The sequence below is a fragment of the Phaenicophaeus curvirostris genome, chromosome Z, assembly GCF_032191515.1.
Source record: "Phaenicophaeus curvirostris isolate KB17595 chromosome Z, BPBGC_Pcur_1.0, whole genome shotgun sequence".
NCBI lineage: Eukaryota > Metazoa > Chordata > Aves > Cuculiformes > Cuculidae > Phaenicophaeus > Phaenicophaeus curvirostris.
Window position 1 is genome coordinate 11,483,732 of NC_091431.1, and position 22,328 is coordinate 11,506,059.

At 40.1% G+C, this 22,328-nt stretch overlaps 1 protein-coding gene across 1 annotated transcript in view; it reads left to right on the plus strand.

The window, feature by feature from the left end:
- The window catches only part of NCBP1 (nuclear cap binding protein subunit 1), a 32,662-nt gene that overhangs the window by 7,203 nt on the left and 3,131 nt on the right, over positions 1-22,328 (plus strand). The window contains exons 8-22 of the mRNA XM_069880555.1: positions 202-417; positions 1,428-1,525; positions 2,889-2,952; positions 5,890-6,000; positions 7,532-7,596; positions 8,399-8,461; positions 10,725-10,799; positions 11,866-11,969; positions 12,815-12,937; positions 14,168-14,270; positions 15,650-15,743; positions 18,219-18,322; positions 18,997-19,111; positions 21,523-21,666; positions 22,067-22,180. Coding sequence (XP_069736656.1) covers positions 202-417; positions 1,428-1,525; positions 2,889-2,952; positions 5,890-6,000; positions 7,532-7,596; positions 8,399-8,461; positions 10,725-10,799; positions 11,866-11,969; positions 12,815-12,937; positions 14,168-14,270; positions 15,650-15,743; positions 18,219-18,322; positions 18,997-19,111; positions 21,523-21,666; positions 22,067-22,180 — 1,593 coding nt within the window. The remainder of the gene's footprint in view (positions 1-201; positions 418-1,427; positions 1,526-2,888; positions 2,953-5,889; positions 6,001-7,531; positions 7,597-8,398; positions 8,462-10,724; positions 10,800-11,865; positions 11,970-12,814; positions 12,938-14,167; positions 14,271-15,649; positions 15,744-18,218; positions 18,323-18,996; positions 19,112-21,522; positions 21,667-22,066; positions 22,181-22,328) is intronic.

The window sequence follows — 22,328 nt, forward strand, 5'->3', positions numbered from 1 at the left end:
ACAGTGTCATGTGGAACTAGCAGTGGCTCTGATGTTTAGAGTTCTTAAATTATTTCTTTGTTTACTGAGTCAATGGTTTACGTAACTGTGTTTTTCTGACTGGAATATGGAATTTAAGAGATACATTTCTGATAGTTCAGGGATCTACCAGCTTTGTTAAGAAATTCAGTGCATCTGATGTTTCTCACTCTTTTTCTTCAGTATTTAGACTGCCTTTGGTCTCAGATTCAGAAGTTGAAAAAAGATCGTTGGCAAGAACGACACATTCTGCGGCCCTATTTGGCTTTTGACAGCATTCTTTGTGAAGCGCTGCAACACAATCTGCCTCCGTTCACTCCTCCGCCACACACCGAAGGTTCGGTGTACCCAATGCCAAGGGTTATTTTTAGGATGTTTGACTACACAGATGACCCTGAGGTATGTGATTTCTGTGGGGGATGGTGAGCTGATTTTACAGTTAGGTTCCTGGGGCAATGTTGGTCAAATTGGGATGTCCCCTTTCCCAGGGCAGTGAATGGTTTGAAGACCAACAGCAGATCTGCTTTGGTACTTCTGCAGAAATAAACCAGGTGATTGAGTTACTGTACAAAGCAAATCTGCAAAGAGCAGAATTTAGGGAATGAGATATTGTGATGCTTTAATTTAGAGTGGCTATGTTGATTGAATTTGCCAGTGTCTCTAGTAAAACTGCCTTCATGGACTTAGGCTTTCCTTCCATAAAGTTGGTGACTTAAGTCTTTTTCCAGGCTGGGTATTTATTGTAATGTTTAAAGACTGATATTTATTCATCTGTTAAAATTTGTTGATGCATATTGTGGAGCAAAGGAGTGCTTACTTGCAGTGGGTGGAAGATCCATGTGTCTGAATAGTCTGTCTCTAGCACTGGTCAACAGCAGGTATATAGATGAAAGTGTATATGAATAGGAAAAAAATATATACTGCTTTCCCTTAGTGCTTTCATACCTTCCCTTTGCTTTAAGTCTGCTGCCTTTTGCCTTTGTTTATTGGCCTCTGTTTTCTGCTATGAATGAGATCACAACTGTGTATTCTTCCCACTCTGTCCTGGCCATTCCTGGCTTTTTTTTTCTATATCATGTTCCAGACAACTGATTTTTTTTTTCAGGCTGCATAGTGGTAGCCTGCTTGTCGGTTTCACAGAGTAGAGGAAGTTTATGCTCCATGAAGTTATAATTATGTTATCTAATTTTCTTCCTATTTAATTCTATAAACATTGATCTGAGGTTTGCATGGAACTGTCACCAACTTCTCAGTCCTGAAGGGAACAGGGCAGCTGAAACGTCCGTGTATTTATGTGGAAGTTGGCCTGTGTTTTCCGCCTGTAAATGTACCTGGGATAAATTGCTTGCTATGTCTGGTACCAGTGCATTAGCAGTGATCTTTCTTGAACCTTAATTCTTTCTTACCAGGGCCCTGTCATGCCTGGCAGCCACTCTGTTGAACGATTTGTAATAGAAGAGAACCTTCACTGCATCATCAAATCCCACTGGAAGGAGAGAAAGACTTGGTAGGAGGAGCTTAGCAGTTTGGGTTTATGGTGCTTTTTATAGGTTACCATGACTTCAGTGCTACCAGGGATTTGCAGAGTTCTGCACTGGTTAGACAAGAGATCAAGATTAATCATTTCCTAGAGCGTTTGATGTAACTTGATTTACTACATATGTCTGTATTAAAACTGTTGCTTGGAATAGTGTGGGTCTGTAATATCTGGGTAGTGTGAGAGTTTATATGATCTAGGAGGGCAGAGGCTCCCAGGGTAATTGATTTGTTAATAATACAGGACATTTTGCAAAAAATACGCAGACACGCTTTATCCTTGATGGGAGCACCATGGAGAGTGTGGTTGTGTTTTGCTTCTTGAAATTTTGGAGCAGCTCATTTGCTGGGGCACAATGAGCCTCGAGCTGGTTCATCTGCAGCTAACTGCACACTGGTGTTTGTGTGCCTGTGCCTCCTTGTTGCATTCTTCTTCTGGGTAATACAAGGCAGAGATAACTGAGCTTGCTCTGGGGAGTCATTGCGGCTCCAAGCAGGCTTCATTAGTTTGAATTCAGCTATGCCAGGAAGCAGTCAGGATGCTTTTCTTCATTTCTGCCTGAACAATATCTGATTTGGGAGATTGATAACAGAGATAGTTTGCCACAGGGGCTATGTTGTAGTTACAAATGTATAGCACAAACTTTGTATAGTATGCAAAAACTGGGCAGAAACAACATTTTTGGTGATGGCAAATGATAAAGTTTTGTGGTTGCAGCTGTTTGGTTCAGCAGACACCAGAAATTCAAGGTTGTCACAGTTAACAAGATAGCATTTGTTATTACTCAGAGGAAAGTAGGAGGCTAAAGGGAGATACAAGATTTGCCAGAAAGGTAGAAATGAAATCAAGGAAGTAGCAGTTGTTTGCTTTGTAATAATGATAGATGATCAGAAGCTGATTAAAAGATGAAGCATTTGAAGCCTGAGAGTTTTATATGTAACTAATAACTATTCTTTCGTGTCATTTTGAAAGTCTGTTGTTTGGGAATTTTTTTTTCCCCTTTTTCATACATGTATGCCAGAATTGTAGATCACCATGACTCTTTAAGCGGGACTATTTTGCTTAACAGTGTAGTCTTCAAGTGATGTAACTACAGAGAGATAAAATACATCATTACAAATCATAGTTTAGGCAGTGCTGGTATGTTCTTGTGCAGTTTCTGGTTTTAAGTGTTCTCTGAATTGATGATCAGACTCCAGAAGGATTGCTGATTTGTTTGTGCTTTTAGGTGAACTCCTGTTCAGAATTAAGCATTTTCTGTAGCATTGTTACTTAATCTTCACTATCAGGTTTGCTGATAAGTTCTGAACTAAATATAACTGTGGTTTTGCAGTGCTGCACAGCTGTTGAGCTATCCAGGGAATAACAAGATCCCCTTGAACTACCACATAGTAGAGGTATGGATTTTATAGATAACCTCTTCTGTAGCTCTATTATTTCATGAGTAACATGTCCCAGTTGATTGAATGATATGTCCATTAAATTACATTTTGATTTGGGAGTTAAGAATTCGTTGAATTTCAACAGTGGCTTTTAAATGAACGAGTTATACACATCTGAGTGTTAGTATTATGCTTTTATTTGTCATTTTAACCTGGTTCATGGGAGCTTTGATTGAGTACCAGTGTTTTTCAATGCACTGGTCATCTTGGTTGTAGTATTCTCAAACTTCTGAAGTTTTGTATATGATGCCTGCAGTAGATCACACGGTCTAAGAGCTGGCTAGGTTTGAGACGTTTTAAATTTAAAGAAAAAATAATTAATATAATTAATGAGAAATGGACACAAATTGATTTAAAAGAAAGTCCATTTAATCATAGCAAAAGCCTTTTTTTTTTCTTTTTTCTACTGCAAATGGGGGTTAAACACTGGAAGTTTGCTCAGAGAAATTATGCAATCTCTGTCCTTGGAAAAGTTAAAAACCTAACAGGACACAGCACTGAGCAGCCTGCTCCAAGTTATTCTACCTTATGCAGGGGGATTTTGAGAGATGCTCTGCAGCAAGGCTTAACTGTTGTTTGGATCTTCAAAATGGTTTTGTTCTGCTGATCCTGAAAAGGGAAACAGCAGTTACAGTGTTTCTTTCCTCTTGGCTATCCTCGCAGTCAGATAATTTTGAATAACCATAATGTATATCAGAAGAGCAGCATGCGTGTTCTTTTGCAGCGTCCTTTCAAGGGCCTGTTTTCAAGATGCAGAGCTATGTAAAACAACATTCATTTTCCATCCAAAATTGAAAGCAGTTCAGAGATTTCAGTAGTAACGACAACTTGTCATATAAATGCTTTATGAAGAAGCAACTATAGGTAGGATTTTCAGAGCTAGTTATAACAAGAAATATTCTTATGAGGAAAATTTATCTTGATAAAAGTGGGATTGAGAATTCCTCTTGGCATCAAAAAGTCAAGTATTCTGAATGATACCAAGTTACATTCCTTTTGGGCAGCTTGCTCTTTTTCTGTTCTAAGTTCAGAACAGAGGAATTTTTAAATTGACAATAATTTTCTGCCTTAATGTCAGAGTTTCTTCAGTAGTCTTACTTTCAGTATCTTCAGATGCTGTAAATGGCTGTGCGCTTTACATTTAGTTGTACATTAATGCCAACAGAGAGTTACTGCAATTCTTGACGAAATAAGTTACCTAAAGGCCCTGGAAACTCTGTGATTCAGAAACTTGTAGGGCATGCACATAGAAAAAGGTTCATGTAAATTAAAGTACTATGCAAGACTGGTGTGGATTCTATAACTTACTGTAGTAATTTCCTTTTTCTTGCAATTTTCAGTTATTTTAGAGTATTAATTTTGTTGCTTGTCAATGACTGCTTACTTCTAGTGAAGCTCCAGGGTTTTTAAGGCTTAGCATGCTGTTTTTAAGCTTCAGTTCATTCTGCTTATTACTGCTCCATCGTAAGGTCTCCCTTAGCAGTCAAATTGGTGATACATTGCTTTCAACCACAGTTTAAGTTTGAACTATGAAGATTTCACTAACTTTTTCAAGAAGTCATGGAACTGTAGCAATAATATGGTCTAACAAATAAAGAAACATGCTCTTTAAGGTGCAGAACATAACAGGCGGAAATTAACATAGACTGAAAGTGGTTCTCAATACCTTTCCAAATGTGGCTACATTTGAAGTCCCTGAGGCTCCATGTTGTTTGTCAGGCTGAGCACAGAAGGCTCCATTCTATCTGAAATCTGCACGGAACACCAAAATGTGGTGCCTTTCTTCAGTATCTTCTTACAGATGCATGTGTGACTTTTTCTGTTGGCTATGAACAGAGAACGGTCAGCGTTATTGGCTTGTGGGACTGCTGTGCCGTGTCGTTCTCCTACGGCTCTTGGTACAACCTACGCTTGACAGAGTTTGAACATTCAGTTTATCAGTGTCCCGATACTTCTTGTGGCCTTGTTATTTTCACAAAGTATGGTGTGCCAGTATGAAACAATATGGACGTTTCATAATGCACGTGTGATGAGTATCACAAATAGTTTTGTGCAGTATCTCAAGCAGATAATTACTGATCATCTAGCCATTGTTATTTTCTGTCTCCAGAAAAGGAGCAATTTTCTACCAAAACGTGTCCACCTTAGCTTCTTGCCATAAGTTTCCCAATCTCTTTAATATAATTTAAATCTAGTTGAGAATCATGTGCAAAATAAAGAGGAACTCAGAGATGAATGTTGTACAATGATTATCTTTCCATTGCCTCCAAAGGTTGACATGCTGTTATTTAGGGAAACTTGAAAATAAGAACATGAATGCTGACTGCAGGATTGTTTTCAGTTTTCTTAGAAGGATCTTTTGCCAAGAAGTACGGAGCACATATTTTGTTGTATGACATGCTGGTTGAAAGTTGTGGCTTTATTTATGTAAGGTTTTGTATAGGAGAAAAGAGGACACGATGGAAAAGCTGTAGATGTAATTTTAATGCAAATAGTCTTTCATACTAAATGCTTAGACTTTCTTTAGTGTGTTTAATATTTATATTATTTAACAGGATCACATGATTTCTGCTTTTCTCTGGTCATGTCACAGTACTGCAGTAGGTTGTGTTAAAACTACGCTCATTTCTACAGTTATGTGGTATGTTTGTTTGCTGTAACAGATGTGTAGTGTTGGTGTGAAATGATAAGGGCAGTTAGAACAGGCTGCGTTAGTATGGTGCAGGGTTGCCACTATCTGTGTAAGGTTCTGTTTTGCCCTGACCGTGCATTCAACAGAACATGGGATTTTTTTGAGTATGTAATTGTTTAAGATCATCTACTATTGTGAAGCTGAGGGTTGTGCAGGCCACATTGGACTGCGCTCTGACTCTGCGCCTTCCTTTCCTACAGGTAATATTTGCCGAATTGTTTCAACTTCCATCTCCACCACATATTGAAGTCATGTATACAACGCTTCTGATTGAACTGTGCAAACTTCAGCCTGGCTCTTTACCACAAGTTGTATCCTTCCTGCATCTATAAAATGCAGGCTTTGTTTTGTTTGTTCTGTAGGTGATGGGATAGCAATATGTACTGGGGCCTGCTGGAAAGCTGGGGAGGGGCTCTTTATCAGGAAGTGCAGTGGTAGGACAAGGAGTACCAGTTTTGTGATGAAAGAGAGATTTAAATCAGATCTTAGAAAGAGACATTTTACTGTGAGGGTGGTGAGGCATTCGAACAGGTTGCTCAGGGAGGTTGTGGAAGCTCTGTCCCTGGAGGTGTTCAAGGCCAGGTTGGATGAGGCTTTGAGCAACGTGATCCTCTGGGAGGTGTCCCTGCCCGTAGCAGGAGGATAGGAACTGGATGGGCTTTGAGGACCCTCCTAACCCAAACCATTCTATGATTCTATGCCTGTTTTATGCAGCTGCATGAAACCTCACCTGTAACACTCACACAAAAGAATAGCAGAGTCCACTTAGCACTGGTGAGATTTGCCAAGTGGGCAATATTCTTCAGCTTTCTGGGCAATATACTGGCACTTAATCTGACCAGCCCAAGAAGTGCTGTCTTTGTGAGGTGACAAAATACTCCTGTTTGTCCCTGCAGCCTCTTCTGGTCAGGACTGTGTGTGTTGTGGTCAAAGATACGTTAAAGGCTGAGAAGGAAAGGAAGTGACAGACTTGATCTTTTGTTCTAACTAGTGTGTAAGTACCCTGCTCTTTTTTTTTTTTTTTTTTAATCATAGCAGATGATGTAAAGGAACTTGCCTGAGTTTCTACTCAGTGCTTCCACTAGGAGCATTCAGAATGTCAGTAATTGTCTGCTCAGACAGGGTGGCTAAATGCTAAGGAAGGAGGCGTGACTCCCAGCTAGTTCCGGCTATTACATTGCCTCTACTTTGCCATTTTAGATCATGTTAGAGCATCAGTTTAGATCAAGCTACAGATGCTGAGAATGGAGGCTGGTTAACAGATGTCTGTCCACTGGTAACGTCATGCCCAAATTTTCATTCTACTCCATGTTTGCAAATCACATAATCTCAATTATTAGAGCTAAGTCTATGTCTGGGCTTGGGCAGATGTCCATGCAGAACGCATTTGATGTTAATAGGGATGCTGGAGGAAGAATAAAGCCGCTGTTGGGTAAAGTCAGTGTAGACATACTTTCTCAAGACTTCAGTCATGATGAATGAATGTGGTTCAGTGTCAACAGCAGCTCATGAAGCTAGACCAGTGATGTTACAGAAGTACTTCATAAAGAGGCTGGTGTCTGTTTATGTTGGTGTGGTTTTGCATGTCACGTGACACAAATTCTGGCTTTCTGTGGAAGAAGCCAACACTCGCATTGCAATAGTGGAAGGAAAAAAGGCTGGGATTAGAGGGTAGAATTAACTACATGCTTCATTGTTTTTTTCCACTATGGATTTACCGTGATTTACCTGATTTTGGAGTAGGGAATTTTCAGTACAAAAAATATTTCTGTTAAAAAACTTAAAAGAATGATGTCTGATATGTCTAGTGCTTTTCTGTTAACCTTAATAAGAAATTTTCAGCTTGCACAAGCCACGGAAATGCTCTACATGCGCTTGGACACAATGAATACAACGTGTGTGGACAGGTAAATGTGTTTTGGGGACAAGGGAAAATATTTTGATAGGAATGGTTGGACTCGATGATCTAGTGGGTCCCTTCCAACCTTGTTATTCTATGATTCTATGATTTCTCAATATACATTGTACAGGAAAGATGAAGCTATGAAAAGAGTAGTCTGAAATCTTTGCTAGAACTTGTGGGTGCTATAAAAAATGTTTTCTGGGCTCTTACTTTGAGCCATCTAAAGAGAAGGTGAAGGGCTAACTGCTTGCCTCGCCTTCCCAGAAACGCTCTCCTGGTGGTCACAAGTCTATCTGTCTGTACAGGACAGTTAAGATTGACAGCTTTTGTGTATTCAAAGCTGTTTGTAGTTGTGTGGTACTCCATTATCCAGTACCATGCGTACTCCCTAGTGGTCTGGGAGGTGGCATGGGGCTGGAGTTAACCGAGCTATGTGCCACCTAGAGAAGGAGAGTAGTCATGATTTTCTCCTTTGAGTGCAGTCTGCCTTCTGCAGGAAAGCTGTTAACTACTCATCAAAAATGTAAAAGTTGCGTATTCATAGCAAGTTTACATTTTAATTGTTAGTTTAGTAGGTCATCTCTTTTTATGAAACAAGAGAATGGGACAGGCTATTTGTCCGTAAAAGCTTCTTTCTAATTCTTCAAACTCAAGTCTTCAGTACCTGTCAATGTAAATTCCTGTTTAAAGCTGTAATAGCTTTAGAGTCTAGGCTTGTGTTGAAAGGTAGAATGCATTTATATATCAACTGAATGTTTTTCTGCACTTCTGGCATTTAATGGAGCTTTCTTTTTCTTTTAACGAAGATTTATTAACTGGTTTTCTCACCACTTGAGCAATTTCCAGTTCCGTTGGAGCTGGGAAGATTGGTAAGTTGCTCTCCTTTTGATTTGAAACTGATATTGCAAAAATCTTAAAATTTTAAACTCATCCAGGAAGTGTCACAGCATGTTGGCCCTGTTAATTGCTTTCTTCCAGCTCTTCAGCCCTCTTTCTTAATCTGTTCACCACCACTCAGTGGTAGATTATCTTGATAATCTCTTTAGTCATTGTATTGTCCCTAGTGCACTTTGTGATAAATCCCAAGCCAGTGTGTTTCCTCAACAGGGGAAGTAGAAATGTGATTTTGTTGATTTGCCCTGCAACCTCAGTCTGTTGCTAGCAAATTTTCCAAAATGAGTCTCTGATTTACTTTTAATTATTTACCCTGACTCTTTGTATCCTGTATTCATTCTGTAATATTGTTCTCTGTCTTATCTTAAACCTTTCATTATAATCTTTATCCTTGAGTTCTTGTGATCTGTTTTCCTTCCTGCCAATCCTAGTGCCTGAAGTTCCATCAGAACCAGCGCTGCCATCAGCTCTTACTATGCCACATCTTGAGCTCCCATCCCGTTTGACATGAGGTTTAACAAGGCGAAATGCCAGGTCCTGCACTTGGGGCACAACAACCCTGTGCAGCTACAGACTAGGAGAAGTCTGTCTAGAAAGCTGCCTGGAGGAGAGGGACCTGGGGGTGTTGGTTGACAGCGACTGAACATGAGCCAGCAGTGGCCCAAGTGGCCGAGAAGGCCAATGGCATCTTGGCTTGGATCAGAAATGGTGTGACCAGCAGGTCCAGGGAGGTTATTCTCCCTCTGTACTCGGCACTGGTGAGACCGCTCCTCGAATCCTGTGTTCAGTTCTGGGCCCCTCACCACAAGAAAGATGTTGAGGCTCTGGAACGAGTCCAGAGAAGAGCAACGAAGCTGGTGAAGGGGCTGGAGAACAGGCCTTACGAGGAGCGGCTGAGAGAGCTGGGGTTGTTTAGCCTGGAGAAGAGGAGGCTGAGGGGAGACCTTATTGCTCTCTACAACTACCTGAAAGGAGGTTGTGGAGAGGAGGAGGCTGGCCTCCTCTTCCAGGTGTCATGGGACAGGACAAGAGGAAACGGCCTCAAGCTGTGCCAGGGGAGGTTCAGGCTGGACATCAGAAAAAAAATTTTCATGGAAAGGGTCATTGGGCACAGGCTGCCCAGGGAGGTGGTTGAGTCACCTTCCCTGGAGGTATTTAAAAGATGTGTAGATGAGGTGCTCAGGGACATGGTTTAGTGGCAGATAGGAATGGTTGGACTCAATGATGTAAGAGGTCTTTTCCAACCTAGTGATTCTATGGTTCTCTAGCAGGAGGTCCCTGGAATCTTATTAATGTCCAGCCACAGGTTCCCCTGAGCTTTCCCCTGAGCTTTCCCCTGAGCTTTCCCCTGAGCTTTCCCCTGAGCTTTCCCCTGAGCTTTCCCCTGAGCTTTGCCCTGAGCTTTCCCCTGAGCTTTCCCCTGAGCTTTCCCCTGAGCTTTCCCCTGAGCTTTCCCCTGAGCTTTCCCCTGAGCTTTCCCCTGAGCTTTCCCCTGAGCTTTCCCCTGAGCTTTCCCCTGAGCTTTCCCCTGAGCTTGCCTGCTTTTCCAGGCATCCACGTAACTTTCACAGCCTGCCACCATACATGCTTTCTGTAGCTGACCTGCCCAAGTGTCCTTGTGGGAAGAGGTGCATCCCTTCTTGTGGTATGTTTTTGTGGCTTTACTTAGGTTTCTTGTGTTGTTTTCATGTGGAGTTAAGGGCTTGGTGGCTATCCTAGTATACGTCCATGTGGACTGGCCAGGCAACAGTCTTCAAAGAGCTGATTTTAATTTGCCTGGATGATAATTCTTGATGACAGTGCTTCAATGGATTTCTCTTACCAGGTGCCATTTTTCAGTAATAACACAAGTGGCTGTATTCGACACTTTATCTGAAATGTATTTGAAATCAGCCAGAAGTTAAAAAATTTCTGTGAAGGAGGAACAGACTATGAAGTCACGCAAGGTTCCTTTCCTAAGGAAAGGGAAATTCAAAACAAATTATTTTTAATCAGATGAGGGAAGGGAAACTAGATGAAAATTATCACACGAATGTGAGGTTCCAAGAATTGCTAATGGCCAATAAAATTATGATAAATTTACCTCATTGTGTTAAAATTGCTTACACTGTAAAACTAACTGTCACGCACTACAGTTGTCTTTAGAACATGGTGGTTATGAACCTGTCAGACCAAGCCAAAAAGTCAGTGAAGTACAAATACTTTTGCTAAAAGCTTTTGCATTCTGTTCTTTGATAGGTCAGATTGTCTTACTCAGGACCTTGAAAAACCCAAACCCAAATTTGTGAGAGAGGTTTTGGAAAAGTGCATGCGGTAAGTAAGGTCTTTTGACAGTTGCATTCAGGGCAGTTTGATCTTTCTTTCTGGACACTGTCAGATTCCTTTTAAATTTAATCTTACGTGCATCTGTTCTTACAGTTCTGTTGCTATTAAGAGGCAAGTCTGTTTGTATGATTTTAATCTGTTTTACCTGATGTGGGACACTTAGAACAGGACTTTAGAAAGAAGTAGAAGCAGGTGGAAACAGGTGAAGCAGATGATGATGAGCTCCACAGGCATGGAAAGAAATAGTTCAGGCAGTATTCCTAAAAAGTATTCAGCCTTCACAGAAATGGAGGGAACTGATCATTACTTGTACTAAAAACTGAGTGTAATCTTCATTCTTCTGATGTTCATTGACTGTACTATGCCTCTGATGTTCATTTGATCTTAAACCAACCAAACAAAAGCCCCCAAACTCAACAACAAGAGGACATAGTCAGGGCTGGGCTTAAAATTGTTGTAGAGGGAAATAGGAGGGTGGGGAGAGCAAACTCTTCAAAAAGCCTGTGTTATTTAGCAACCTTCATGAAAAAATTTGTCTGATTTTTGGTGACTTCAGTGTAGGAAGTATGAAAGTATTGTGCTGCAGAATGAATGCAGTTTTCCTGTAGCACTCTTCCATTTCACTGAAAACTGTGATAGCAAAATCAAGCCTTTGTGGGAGTGAAATAAGCTAGGAAGTAAAATTAAGACATCCAGTTTAATATCTTTTCTGCTTTGAATACCAATGCCTTACTAGTTTTCTGCAGGACACCATAGACTTTTGCATAAAACGTTTTACCAGACAGACTATATCTTTTCACAAGCGAAATTAATTGTATGAGGGTGAAAATCTAGTATCAAGGAGTTCAAATAGAAAGCGTCTACCAATAAGTTTGGTTTACTTATCTGTTACTACCCTGCAGAAACTACCATTCTGTTGTATAAACATCCTTTTTTTAGGATTTTTGTTTTGTTTAGGTTAAATACAGGAAAGCCATTTTAAAGCAGTGACTTAGAATTAGCCCTGGTATCATTCCCATCTTAATTCTACTGCTGTAAAACTTGTTATTTCCAGACTTTCCTACCATCAGCGCATAATAGACATTGTTCCTGCAAGTTTTTCTGTCCTCAGTCCTGCTAATCCAGTTTGCATTTACAAATATGGAGATGAAAGTAACAGTAAGTATTAAAGTTACTTAGGGGTCAAGTTGAAGAAAAGAGTGTTCCTGAGCAAGGGAGCACACTAGGTTGTCTGTAATATCAGTTGTCTTCATAAAAAAGAAAGCAGCTGACATAAATACGCATGATTTTCATATGGGTAAATGTTTCACATAAGCAATTAATATATGTTAAACCTAGACCTCTGTAATATTGAATATCTTTGTTACTTCATAAAGAAAAGAAAATACAAGTACCTGAAGTTACTCTTGCTGAGTTGGTTGTGGTGTTGTGCAGCATTGTTTGCTAGAAGTCCAAAATTGGAAAAATCGTCTATTTTGCTTGTTTGGGGACAATACTAAGCAAAAGTCAGCATCTGAAATGATAATGTGGATTTGTTTTATTGAACTTCATGAAACAGGAGATTTTACCAGTCAACTTGGTTTAATGAAGTGTACAGAGGTAGCAGATGATGTGAAGGTTGAGGCAGGGATACCTTATTATTTCTTTATTACTCAGTAGAAAACAATCCTAAGCATAAAAGTGTCATCATCAAAGACACAATGAGAAAAAACAAGGAACTATTGTATTTTTAGGAAGCCAATGAAAGCTAAAGTAGAGCTTTAGACAGGAGAGTGATTACCTGACCTCAGCTCTAAAGATTCTACTGGAAGTTTTAAATTTAACGTGAAGACCACAAAATATGCTGAGCAGTTTTATGGAACAGTGATGTGGACAATAATGTTGGAAACAAGGTAGTTTTAGGTGTAGCTGGGGTGTGTACTTGTTTCTCTGAGAGGCAAACTAATGTTAAACATGCTCACTTGCCTTGTACATGTTTTTTTACCCTTTTGCCTTTTTTTTAGGATCTCTTCCTGGATATACTGTGGCACTCTGTTTAACAATTGCAATTAAAAATAAGGCCAGTAATGATGAAATCTTCAGCATTTTAAAAGATGTGCCTAATCCAAACCAGGATGATGATGATGGTAAGATATATGCTTTTAGGCTTTGGCAGGCTGCAGTTTCTTTTGTGTGTAGACTGATGTGCCATCCTTTGGAGCTGTGGGTGTGGTGGTTAACAGACCTTCATGCTATTCCTTCTAAAAGTTGGTTTCCATTTATTCGTAAATGGAAACAATACACCATTGTTAAGGGTCTGTTATAAACATCTTACATGCAGAGGCAGGCCTGTTTTACTTAAGAGTGCTGAGCGCCTGTGCTCGAGATGTGTTTTCTTGTGATTATTGACAGAGGTAGCATGGAAGTATTTAATATTTCCTTCAGCAACAGGGTGCAGTTCAAGCTGTTATCCTCACTCCTGAGATTCAGTGCTTGTGCCCTGTCTGACAGCTTCCCTGCCCTGGGTGCAGCCCCTCAGCAAATGGGATAGTCGGCCCGCTGGCTGTAGGCTTCCAGAGGTACACACTCACAACGGGACTCCACTCATGTTCTTTTTTAGCTTTGCAGCCACAGGCAACATTGATTCCTAAAGCCTGTGTGTTTTAGGGAGTGAGGAGGAGCATGAGACAGAGAATTATGAAAATTATCTTTACAACAGGGAAGGCTTCGGTGTTTCTGTAATATTTGCAAATCGTCTGTTCTGAAAGCAGAGAGCAGCAATGATTCTTTTTTTTGCCCTGGGATCCCTTGTCACATTTCCTGCTTTGCTTTAAGTGTCTCACACTAATGAGTACTCTGCGTCCTCCCTGCCTTCAGCTGTAGGTAGCTGCAGCTGCAGGAAGGAACTTGGCATCATTCACCCCTGGTATCCATATTTGCTGTTCACGCTTGCTGGACCTTCTCCCATATCATAAATAGCCAGCCTCCAAACCCTAATTATCCTTACCTTTCCCACTCCTCATTCCATTCTCTCTTCTCTGTGGTCTGCCAGGCCTCCAGCTCAGTGCATAGCTCTGCGGTTTCCATTGCTGTCTTTGCTGCTGTCGATCAGTGCTGTTGGTAGGGTGGCTCTGTCTCTGATAGCTTCTTCACTGACCTGGAATTCTTTCCACATATTTTCCTCATAGCAAAATGGGAACCTGAAGATCTGCATGTTTTGGGAAATCTTTACTAGCTTCCTGCTCAGCCTTGCAAAACGCTGTTGTTGAAACCTTTTTGTGAAATGCATTAAGACCTTAAGTTACCTGTCCAGTTTTATGAATAGCTTACATGCTCTACTTGAAGTACTTATAGTTTCAACTTTAAATAACTTGCAGGTGAAGGATTTACCTTCAACCCTCTGAAAATAGAAGTCTTTGTTCAGACTCTGCTCCATCTAGCTGCAAAGTCTTTCAGCCACTCCTTTAGTGCCCTGGCAAAGTAAGTGTAATATGTGCATTATTTTGGGACTTAGAGATCTATTTAATTCTGACAGTAAATCACGTGATAAAAGAACTGGACTGAAAGCTTCAGCAATGTTCTAAGTGCTGCAGAATGCAACATGATTAGCAGCAATAATGGCACTGCTTTCTGAAGTAATGGCAGTGTTAAGCTAGGTTGTATGTAATGTAATAATAATAAGCTTGTATATTATATATGTAAACAGAATTAACAGAAATTTGTACATTACTGCCACGTGATGTAAATCAAACACATAAGATAGGTTTGGAACATGACTCCAGTTTCGAATTGCTCATTTGCTGACTATGGTGAAGAAAAAGGGTTTCTCCTTACATTTGGATGACTGTGTTGCTCCCATTGCAGTATCTTGTACTAGGAACGTGTCTCTAAAACAGTTATATCTATGTGAAAAATGAAGTAAGAAAAAAGAGTCATGAAACTTCAAAACAGTTTGTTGTAAACTTCCTTTATCTTCCAAAGCCCATAAAATCTGTTACAAAATATGTGAGAATGCATCACTTAAAGATATACTTTAACTTTTAAAGAATATACTGCAGGTTTTTTTCTTTTTTTTTAAGCAAAATGAGATAAAATAACTACTTTTTAATCCTGTGTGCTTAGGAGTTACTCTTAGGGGGTACTGATACATGAAAGGTAGTCACGTACATCTTAACGAGTTTTTTTCTAACTGTCCTTAAAGATACATAAAGCTATTACAAAAAGATGCACCTGGAAGCTTCATAGAGGCAGTGTTGATAGAAAGCTGTAGGTAGTAACCTGCTGTCCATAGTACAAGAGGCAGGGTGATATGAATACTTTGAGGCACGGAATTTTCACTGCTGCATGCTGGCAGTGGAAGCCATGAGATCAAAAAGAGCCTCTTAATGCTCTGTAGTTATATTTCAATAAGCTGGGTTGTGAATGCTCTGTAGCAGGCAGCGTAACTGCTAACACAGAGCTTTCAGCAGCATTTCCTTCAAAAAGGGGCAGATTGGATAAGTGTCTAAAGTCACTCTAACACATATCATCAGGAAAGTCTAAGGCTTAAAAGGCAGCGAATTTTACTCCAGCTGTGTATAGATAAGCACATGAAGTATTAAAGTGCCTCCTACTTTTAAGAGAATAGGGAATGTAGCCCAGCTTCAGGGAGGTTCACCACTAAGATTTAAGTTGCTTCTGGGAGCTCATGTCTTTGTAGCCTATTTTAGCTCAGGATGGTTGTTTTCCAGGTGGTAGTTATTCAGGGATCACTGCAGTCACAAAATTTTCTTTTGTCCAATTGAAACCACTTACATTGTATCTGCTGCTCTTTTGACCTGATCCCAACCCCTCCACTTACTACTTACATTTATTAAAAGGTTTCATGAAGTCTTCAAAACACTTGCTGAAAGTGATGAGGGGAAGCTCCATGTTCTGAGGGTTGTATATGAGGTTTGGAAGAATCATCCACAGGTAAGAGGTTTTAGTGTTGAGATTCTATATGAGTTTCAACTAGTAGAGGCCATATTTAACAAAAACCATAACAATTTGCTTTACAGCCTTTAAAAATTAGTTATCTGTTGCCATCTTATTTGAAGGAAAGTTCTAATTATATTTACTGCTGTTACTAGTGCCTGCAATGAAGGCTGGACATAAAATATGTACCATCAGTGAGGCCACTTCTTCCTCGGGAGTTCGTTGTGGGAGGGTGAAGGCTGTCATTCTGACTTGGATTCATGCTGTGGTGTTTGTCGCACAAGAGAGTAACATTCACTAAAATTACGTTTCTGTTCAAAATTGGAAAACAGTGTGGATGTGTAAATTGAAGTAAAATGTACATCTCATATCAAAAGCAGGCCACATTCTTAGAAATGTGGAAACCTTGGGGTTTCAGGGCTTTTTTTGTCCCAGTTGCTAGTGAAAGCCATACAGTTATTCCACAAAGCTCTTGCTGGAGTCACTGTTTTGCGTGGGCAGAGTGAGTAGAGCGGCATTCAGGGGCTGTTCAGAACAGATCAGTCTGACAGTTGCCGTGATTATGTTCATTCTTGAGCCAGAGGAAGTAGCTCCCTGAAAGACCTCTACAAAATACCTCAGTTGTTTAAGCTGTTCAATTTCTTCACAGACACTGTTTTCTCCCTCAGCTGTCATTTTTCTATAAATAGAAAGCAGTGAGGCACTCAAGCCGAATTTGCTTGCGTTAATTTATTCACTTGTTCCTTACTGGTGTGTTTGTGTTGCACATTAATTGTATTTGAAAGTGGTAATCCTTGTGCCTGCTGCTGGCCTTGTGGCCCATTCACTAGCAGGGGGAAACTGAGCACATAGAAGATACCCAGGCAAGATGTCGCCTCTCTTCTGTGTACAATTAAAAAAATCGCACATTTTGGATATTTTTATGTTTTAAACTTCCTACCCAAATTACTGACCTTGAAAATGTGACCTACTTCTTACTGCCATTTAACTGGATCAGAAGAAGTTACATTACTGCAATCTAATATCTGTATCCTCTTCCTCTTCATCCCTTTGTGTTGTGGTGTTACCAAACTGAGATGGAGGTTTCAAACCCAGACTAAACGGTCATGATAGGTTTTTATGAATACATCAGGATTGCTTTAAAAATATGTTAAGTGCAAAAGTTATGAAGGGCTGCAGTTCTGCTTGATTGTGGAACTTAAATTTTCTTCTCTTGTACTTATTGCAGCCTTTTTCTTCTTGTCAATTGTTTTCTTTTTCGAGCCCACAACCTCCCTGGTACAGAGAAGAAATGGTACCAGGACACTTGTCAGGAGCCTGTTTTCATGCTGCTTTTCATGCTATGGGAACATCCTCTGATTTGGCTCAGTCTGTCAGCAGTATTCACAAGGCGTATACCGCTCAAAAGTGGTCTATGCTGCAAGCAGTGATTTAGCAATAGGGGTAGTAGTCCCTGGACCCATATGTAGGGTTGTAGTGGCGACTTCATAAAGAGAAACTTTAAAATTGAAATGAAATGTTTTCCCAGAACTCTGTTTCTTGGAAGAACAGGCTAGGTGATAAGAAATTCTGCCTGGCGATACAGAAAGACAGATAGAGCACAGGATGCTATCCTGGGATTTGAAGTTGAGTGCTGAGTCTTCTGCATGATTCATTCAGTTATTTTAATTTTGTTTCCTTAAAAGGAGCTTTGTTACACTTCCTTATTTGACAATGGGTGGTTGTAGGGATAAATACAGTGCAGGCTGTGGATCTTAGATACTGTGGCATTCAAGCACATGAGTAACTAAGATAAGCCTTTTTTCTGAACAGCTTGCAACTGCTTTAGTCAGTAACTCCTCTCTGCAGTTGTCTGCTAGATTGCTTGCAACTACCTCCCAGTATCTTGGCAGTGCCTGTAGCAAGTAAGCGCTTACATTGACTACACAGCACTGGTTGTCCTGAAATGAATGGGTCCTGTAGAGAAGAGCTTGCTGTCACATTTAAAGACTGTTGCAGTTCAAGGGGAATAGGCTAGCAGTTGCTCTTTCTTTATCTGACGGGTGTATCTGCTCTGATTTGAATACTTCTCTGTTAAATACAATGTTAAATGTTATTTATATTAAATATTTCTCTATTAAGTACTTACATCTCTTAATGCCTCATTTCCAGCTATGATACTTCTATTTTTTGCTTTTGTATGGAAGTATATGTGGTAACTGAGAGTGATACGTCACTTTCACAAGAAGCAGAAAAAGATTGTTAAACAGAATCAAAATGCTTAATATAGTTCATGGGGATCCTGTAATTTGAGCAGTTTTAGGCTAGGCTACCTAGCTTCCTAAAGCATCTGGAATTCCCCAGTGATACCACTAAAATTGAGTTGAATCAAACAATATCTGCTTTTATCTGAGACTGGAATACTTTACACAGACTGTGTGTGCGAGGCCTTTTATTATTTAGAATGATTATCATGCCTTTCATAAAATACAGATGATTGCTGTGCTTGTGGACAAGATGATTCGGACACAAATTGTTGACTGTGCTGCAGTAGCAAACTGGATCTTCTCTTCAGAACTTGCACATGATTTTACAAGGTACCAAGAATCTGACTTGCATTGTTATTTCTCTCTGATATGCTGTTTTAAGTGACCAGTACACACTTTAATTTGTGAAAAATTAGTTGTGGCAGGAAAAGGTGCAATTAATTAAGCTTTGCTCCTTTTACAGAAGAAATACTTTATCTCTTTTCTTTCTGATTTGGGGTATGAACATTTATATACAGTGGAAGTATGTTGCCAGCATGTCATGCTGCAGGTAGTTTCTAAGCCTGCCAAAGCAGAACACTGGAATTATTTCTAGATAAAGCCTGTTGCAGTGTATTGTACAGCTGCTGGCTTGTGGTGATCCTGGTCTTTGGATGAGGTATGTAACTTGTACTACCGTTGATATGTTGCTTAGTCAGAACAGAAGGAATGTTTGGCCTGAGAAGTCACTTTAATGTTGGTAGTCTTGCAATATGTTTATGAAATAATGCTGCTTTGTAAGTGTGCCGCACAAAAAAAAAAAACAGGAAAGAAAATACTGCTACACCTTCCTACATAACAGGTACGCTGTCCTGTATGCCAAGTGTTTGCTAACTGTTGTGTCTTAGATGATGCTAAGTTTTCTTTTAATTCCCCCAGATATATTTTTCTGTAAGAAACTACGTTTGGTTTTCTGTCTTGGAGTAGTGTGTGATGTAATTCTTTGAGCTTTGTGTCATTCCTAGGTTTTATATCTGGGAGATCTTGCATTCCACAATTCGTAAGATGAATAAGCATGTTCTGAAGATTCACAAAGAACTGGAGGAGACTAAGGCAAGATTGGCCAGGCAGCACAAAAGAGTGAGTAATTTGTTTGTGATTTTAATTATTTTAAGCGAAGTTATACAAATCTACGTGCTTTCAGACTGATGCACAGTTGTTTTGGGGAAGGACTGGATAAATATGCTTATCAGGACTGATGTCTGCAAACATGGTCATTAAAAACTGCATGCATGTTCTCAGTCCACCTTTCTGAAGTTATCTACAATGTAAGAATTCAGTAGAATATTTAAGGGACTTCATATGTATTCACTGTGTTCAAGCTTTCTCTCACAAGTTCTCTTCCGAAATGAGCATGTCTTCTACTTGTCTTCTAATCTGGGTTCCAATTACCTTATTAGATAACAATAAGAACAGTCACGAATTATTTACAGAAAGTTCTGTTAAAGAGTACTCTTGTGGCTTCCATGCAGAAGTGCACGGAAACAGCTATTTGCCATTAAAGAGTTGGCTGTTACTGTTCTTCTGATGGATGCTGCTGGATTCTGACACTGGTATCCATCACTTCCTATTTCCAGCATATTTTTCTGAATACCTTTGTGGGATTTTGATTACTATATACAAAAACTGAATGAGTGAGCAGCCGCTGTTGTGTTCAATTATCCCAAGCAGGAAAGTAGAATGGGATGAGAGAGTGTCTTCTGTGGCAGCTGCAAAAGACAGGGGGCCCAAGAAAGCTTGGCTGAAGGCAATACTTAAGATAAAATTAAGTTGTTTGTAGGCATGTTAAAAGTTGCAGAGAGCGAGAACAGCATTTCCGTGTTTGTATGTAGTCTGTGAGTACAATACCTGCATGAAACCCTTAGGTAGCTCCAAAACTTCAGCTGAGGTTCATGTCACAAGTTGGCACATGGCACAGAGGCTGCTGGTGGTTTTTGAAGAAGCTTGCACAAGTCAGTCATTTTTTCCAGAAGTTTCTGTTAAGAAATCAAGAGATCGCTAATACCTCACAGTTCACCCATGCCAGTTCATCCCAGCCCCTTCATCTTATCTCCTTCACTCCCAGCAACAACTATACCAGTTGCTTGCATCAATCTACATTGATCTGCAGGTAATAAATGCTTGTGATTACTGAAGACTCAGATGCAGTCATTGATCTTACTGTGAGGCAGAGATTCTTTGCCTTCTTTAAACAAATATACCAGTGTTTTCATTTCTCTGCTTGTCTCTTGCTGCAGCCTTTTATTACTGAGTACTTTAAATGAGCATTGTGCCAGGCAGAAACATTTGTATGCAACAGTGTGTTATTCTGCAGGCTGTTGCTCTGCTGCATGACCATTCCTTTTAGAGGAAGTGAACTGTCAAGTTTTGATGTCTCCAGCATGAATTGAATTTCCTTACTAGGGAATGAGTCCAAAGCTTAGATGCTTTTTCTTGGGTCGTATTGGTCCTTTAGCATCCTGAGTTCAGCAGACCTCTGTAGATGAGGAAAAAGCAAGTTTCTATAGAGAGAATAAAATCAAACTCTCGCTTGCTCTGGTAAGTTGTTTTTACTTTTTATGCTTATGCGGTGCTAGCCATAACTGTCTTCTGATTGCAAATTTAGTTTGCTGTGCAGTAGGTGAGTTATCACATGGCCCTGTGTTAGTCACAGGTCGCACACGCTCCTTGTACAAGTATTTGAAGTTTTGAGCCATATTTTTGCATGGAAACAGTCCTGTGGGACTGAAGCAATATCTGTGTTTCAATATACCATAATACATCAGAATCTACTTTCCTCCTATATCCCTTGTAGTTTTGTATAGTCTTACCCAAGCTTGTAAGTCCTCACGGTTGTTTTGTGGGTTTTGTTGTGTTGTGGTTTAGTTTTGAGGCCATGAGAATGCGCCACGTTCTGGTTCGTAGTTTGGTTTCCCTGCTAACCCTTTCCATTTTGAAAAAAACCCTTTCGATCATGAATATAGGGTTTCCCCGCTTTAACAACACAGGCTACAGTCTCTTGTCTTCCTTTTGTGCTAATCAGATGGATTGAGTTCTTACACAAAGTGCTTTATTTTTTACAGCCACGATATTTCAGAACTGTTCCATTTAATTAATTACCTGCCCTGCTGCAATGGACACAATTTAAAAATCTATGCCAGATTTTTTTTAAAGAAGTTGTTCATTATCTGGTAATGGTAAAGTAAGCAAGGTATAATTTTTTTTATTATGTTTCCACTAGATAAAGGACTAGTAAATCTTCAGTCTTTCTCAGGTTTCTCTGAAACCTTGATTTTTTTTTTTTCAGGGCTTTCCTGTATTGGCATTTTTCCTTCCAAATTTCTTTCCTGAATTATATTCAAAGTAAATATCCTTCAAAATATTGTTCTTAACCAAGCTACAGAGCATCTTCAGTTGCTCTGCAGACCTTTTCACATGGGGAACTGGAGGGCATTGACAGTACACACAGGTGGCCGGGTTGCTAGTTAGTCTTGTGTTGCTGTCACTTACAGCGAGACAGCGATGATGATGATGATGACGACGACCGAAGCAGTGATCGGGAAGATGGACCGCTAGAAGAGCAGATAGAGCGCTTGCAGGAGAAAGTGGAGTCAGCCCAGAGTGAGCAAAAGAATCTCTTCCTTGTTATATTCCAGGTAAGAATAGGAGACGTCTTTTCTCATTTTCAGGTTTTAAAGTTAGTGGATTTATAAGCTTTCAGTGCCACTTTGTATCATGGGCATCTTTTTGGAATAGGAATATGGGAAGGGGTTGATGTGTTTATTCTGGTTTAGAGTCAATCCAGATCTTCCCCCTGCGAAGACTTCTTCTGAGCAGGATCTGTTCAGCTTCACGCGCTCAGGAACAGAGGCTCTCTGCTGGTGTAGTTCCTTGAACAACCAGAAAGTAACTGACTTTTATTTGGTTGCCAAAATCAGTGTTTGCCAAGCAAAATAATTATTTTCACATTGCTGCTCAAAGCTTGTGTCACCTGAGGTTAGGCCCATGCTTTCATTGGAGGAGACTGAATAAGTGGTTTTTTTCCCTCTCCTGCAGCGCTTCATTATGTTGTTAACTGAGCACTTGGTGCGCTGTGAAACTGGTGGAATTGATGTATTTACACCTTGGTATAAAAGCTGTATAGAGAGGTTGCAGCAGATCTTCCTACAGGTAAGTTCAATTCAGTTTTGAAGGCTGTGGGCAGGGACATGCTGGATACAAAGGCTTTGTGGTTGGGAGCGGAATACTCCATGGGAGCAGCGGTAGGTGGCAGCAGCTCTCTTCTCTAAAGGCGAGTGTGGGGCTGGGCCGTAGCTCT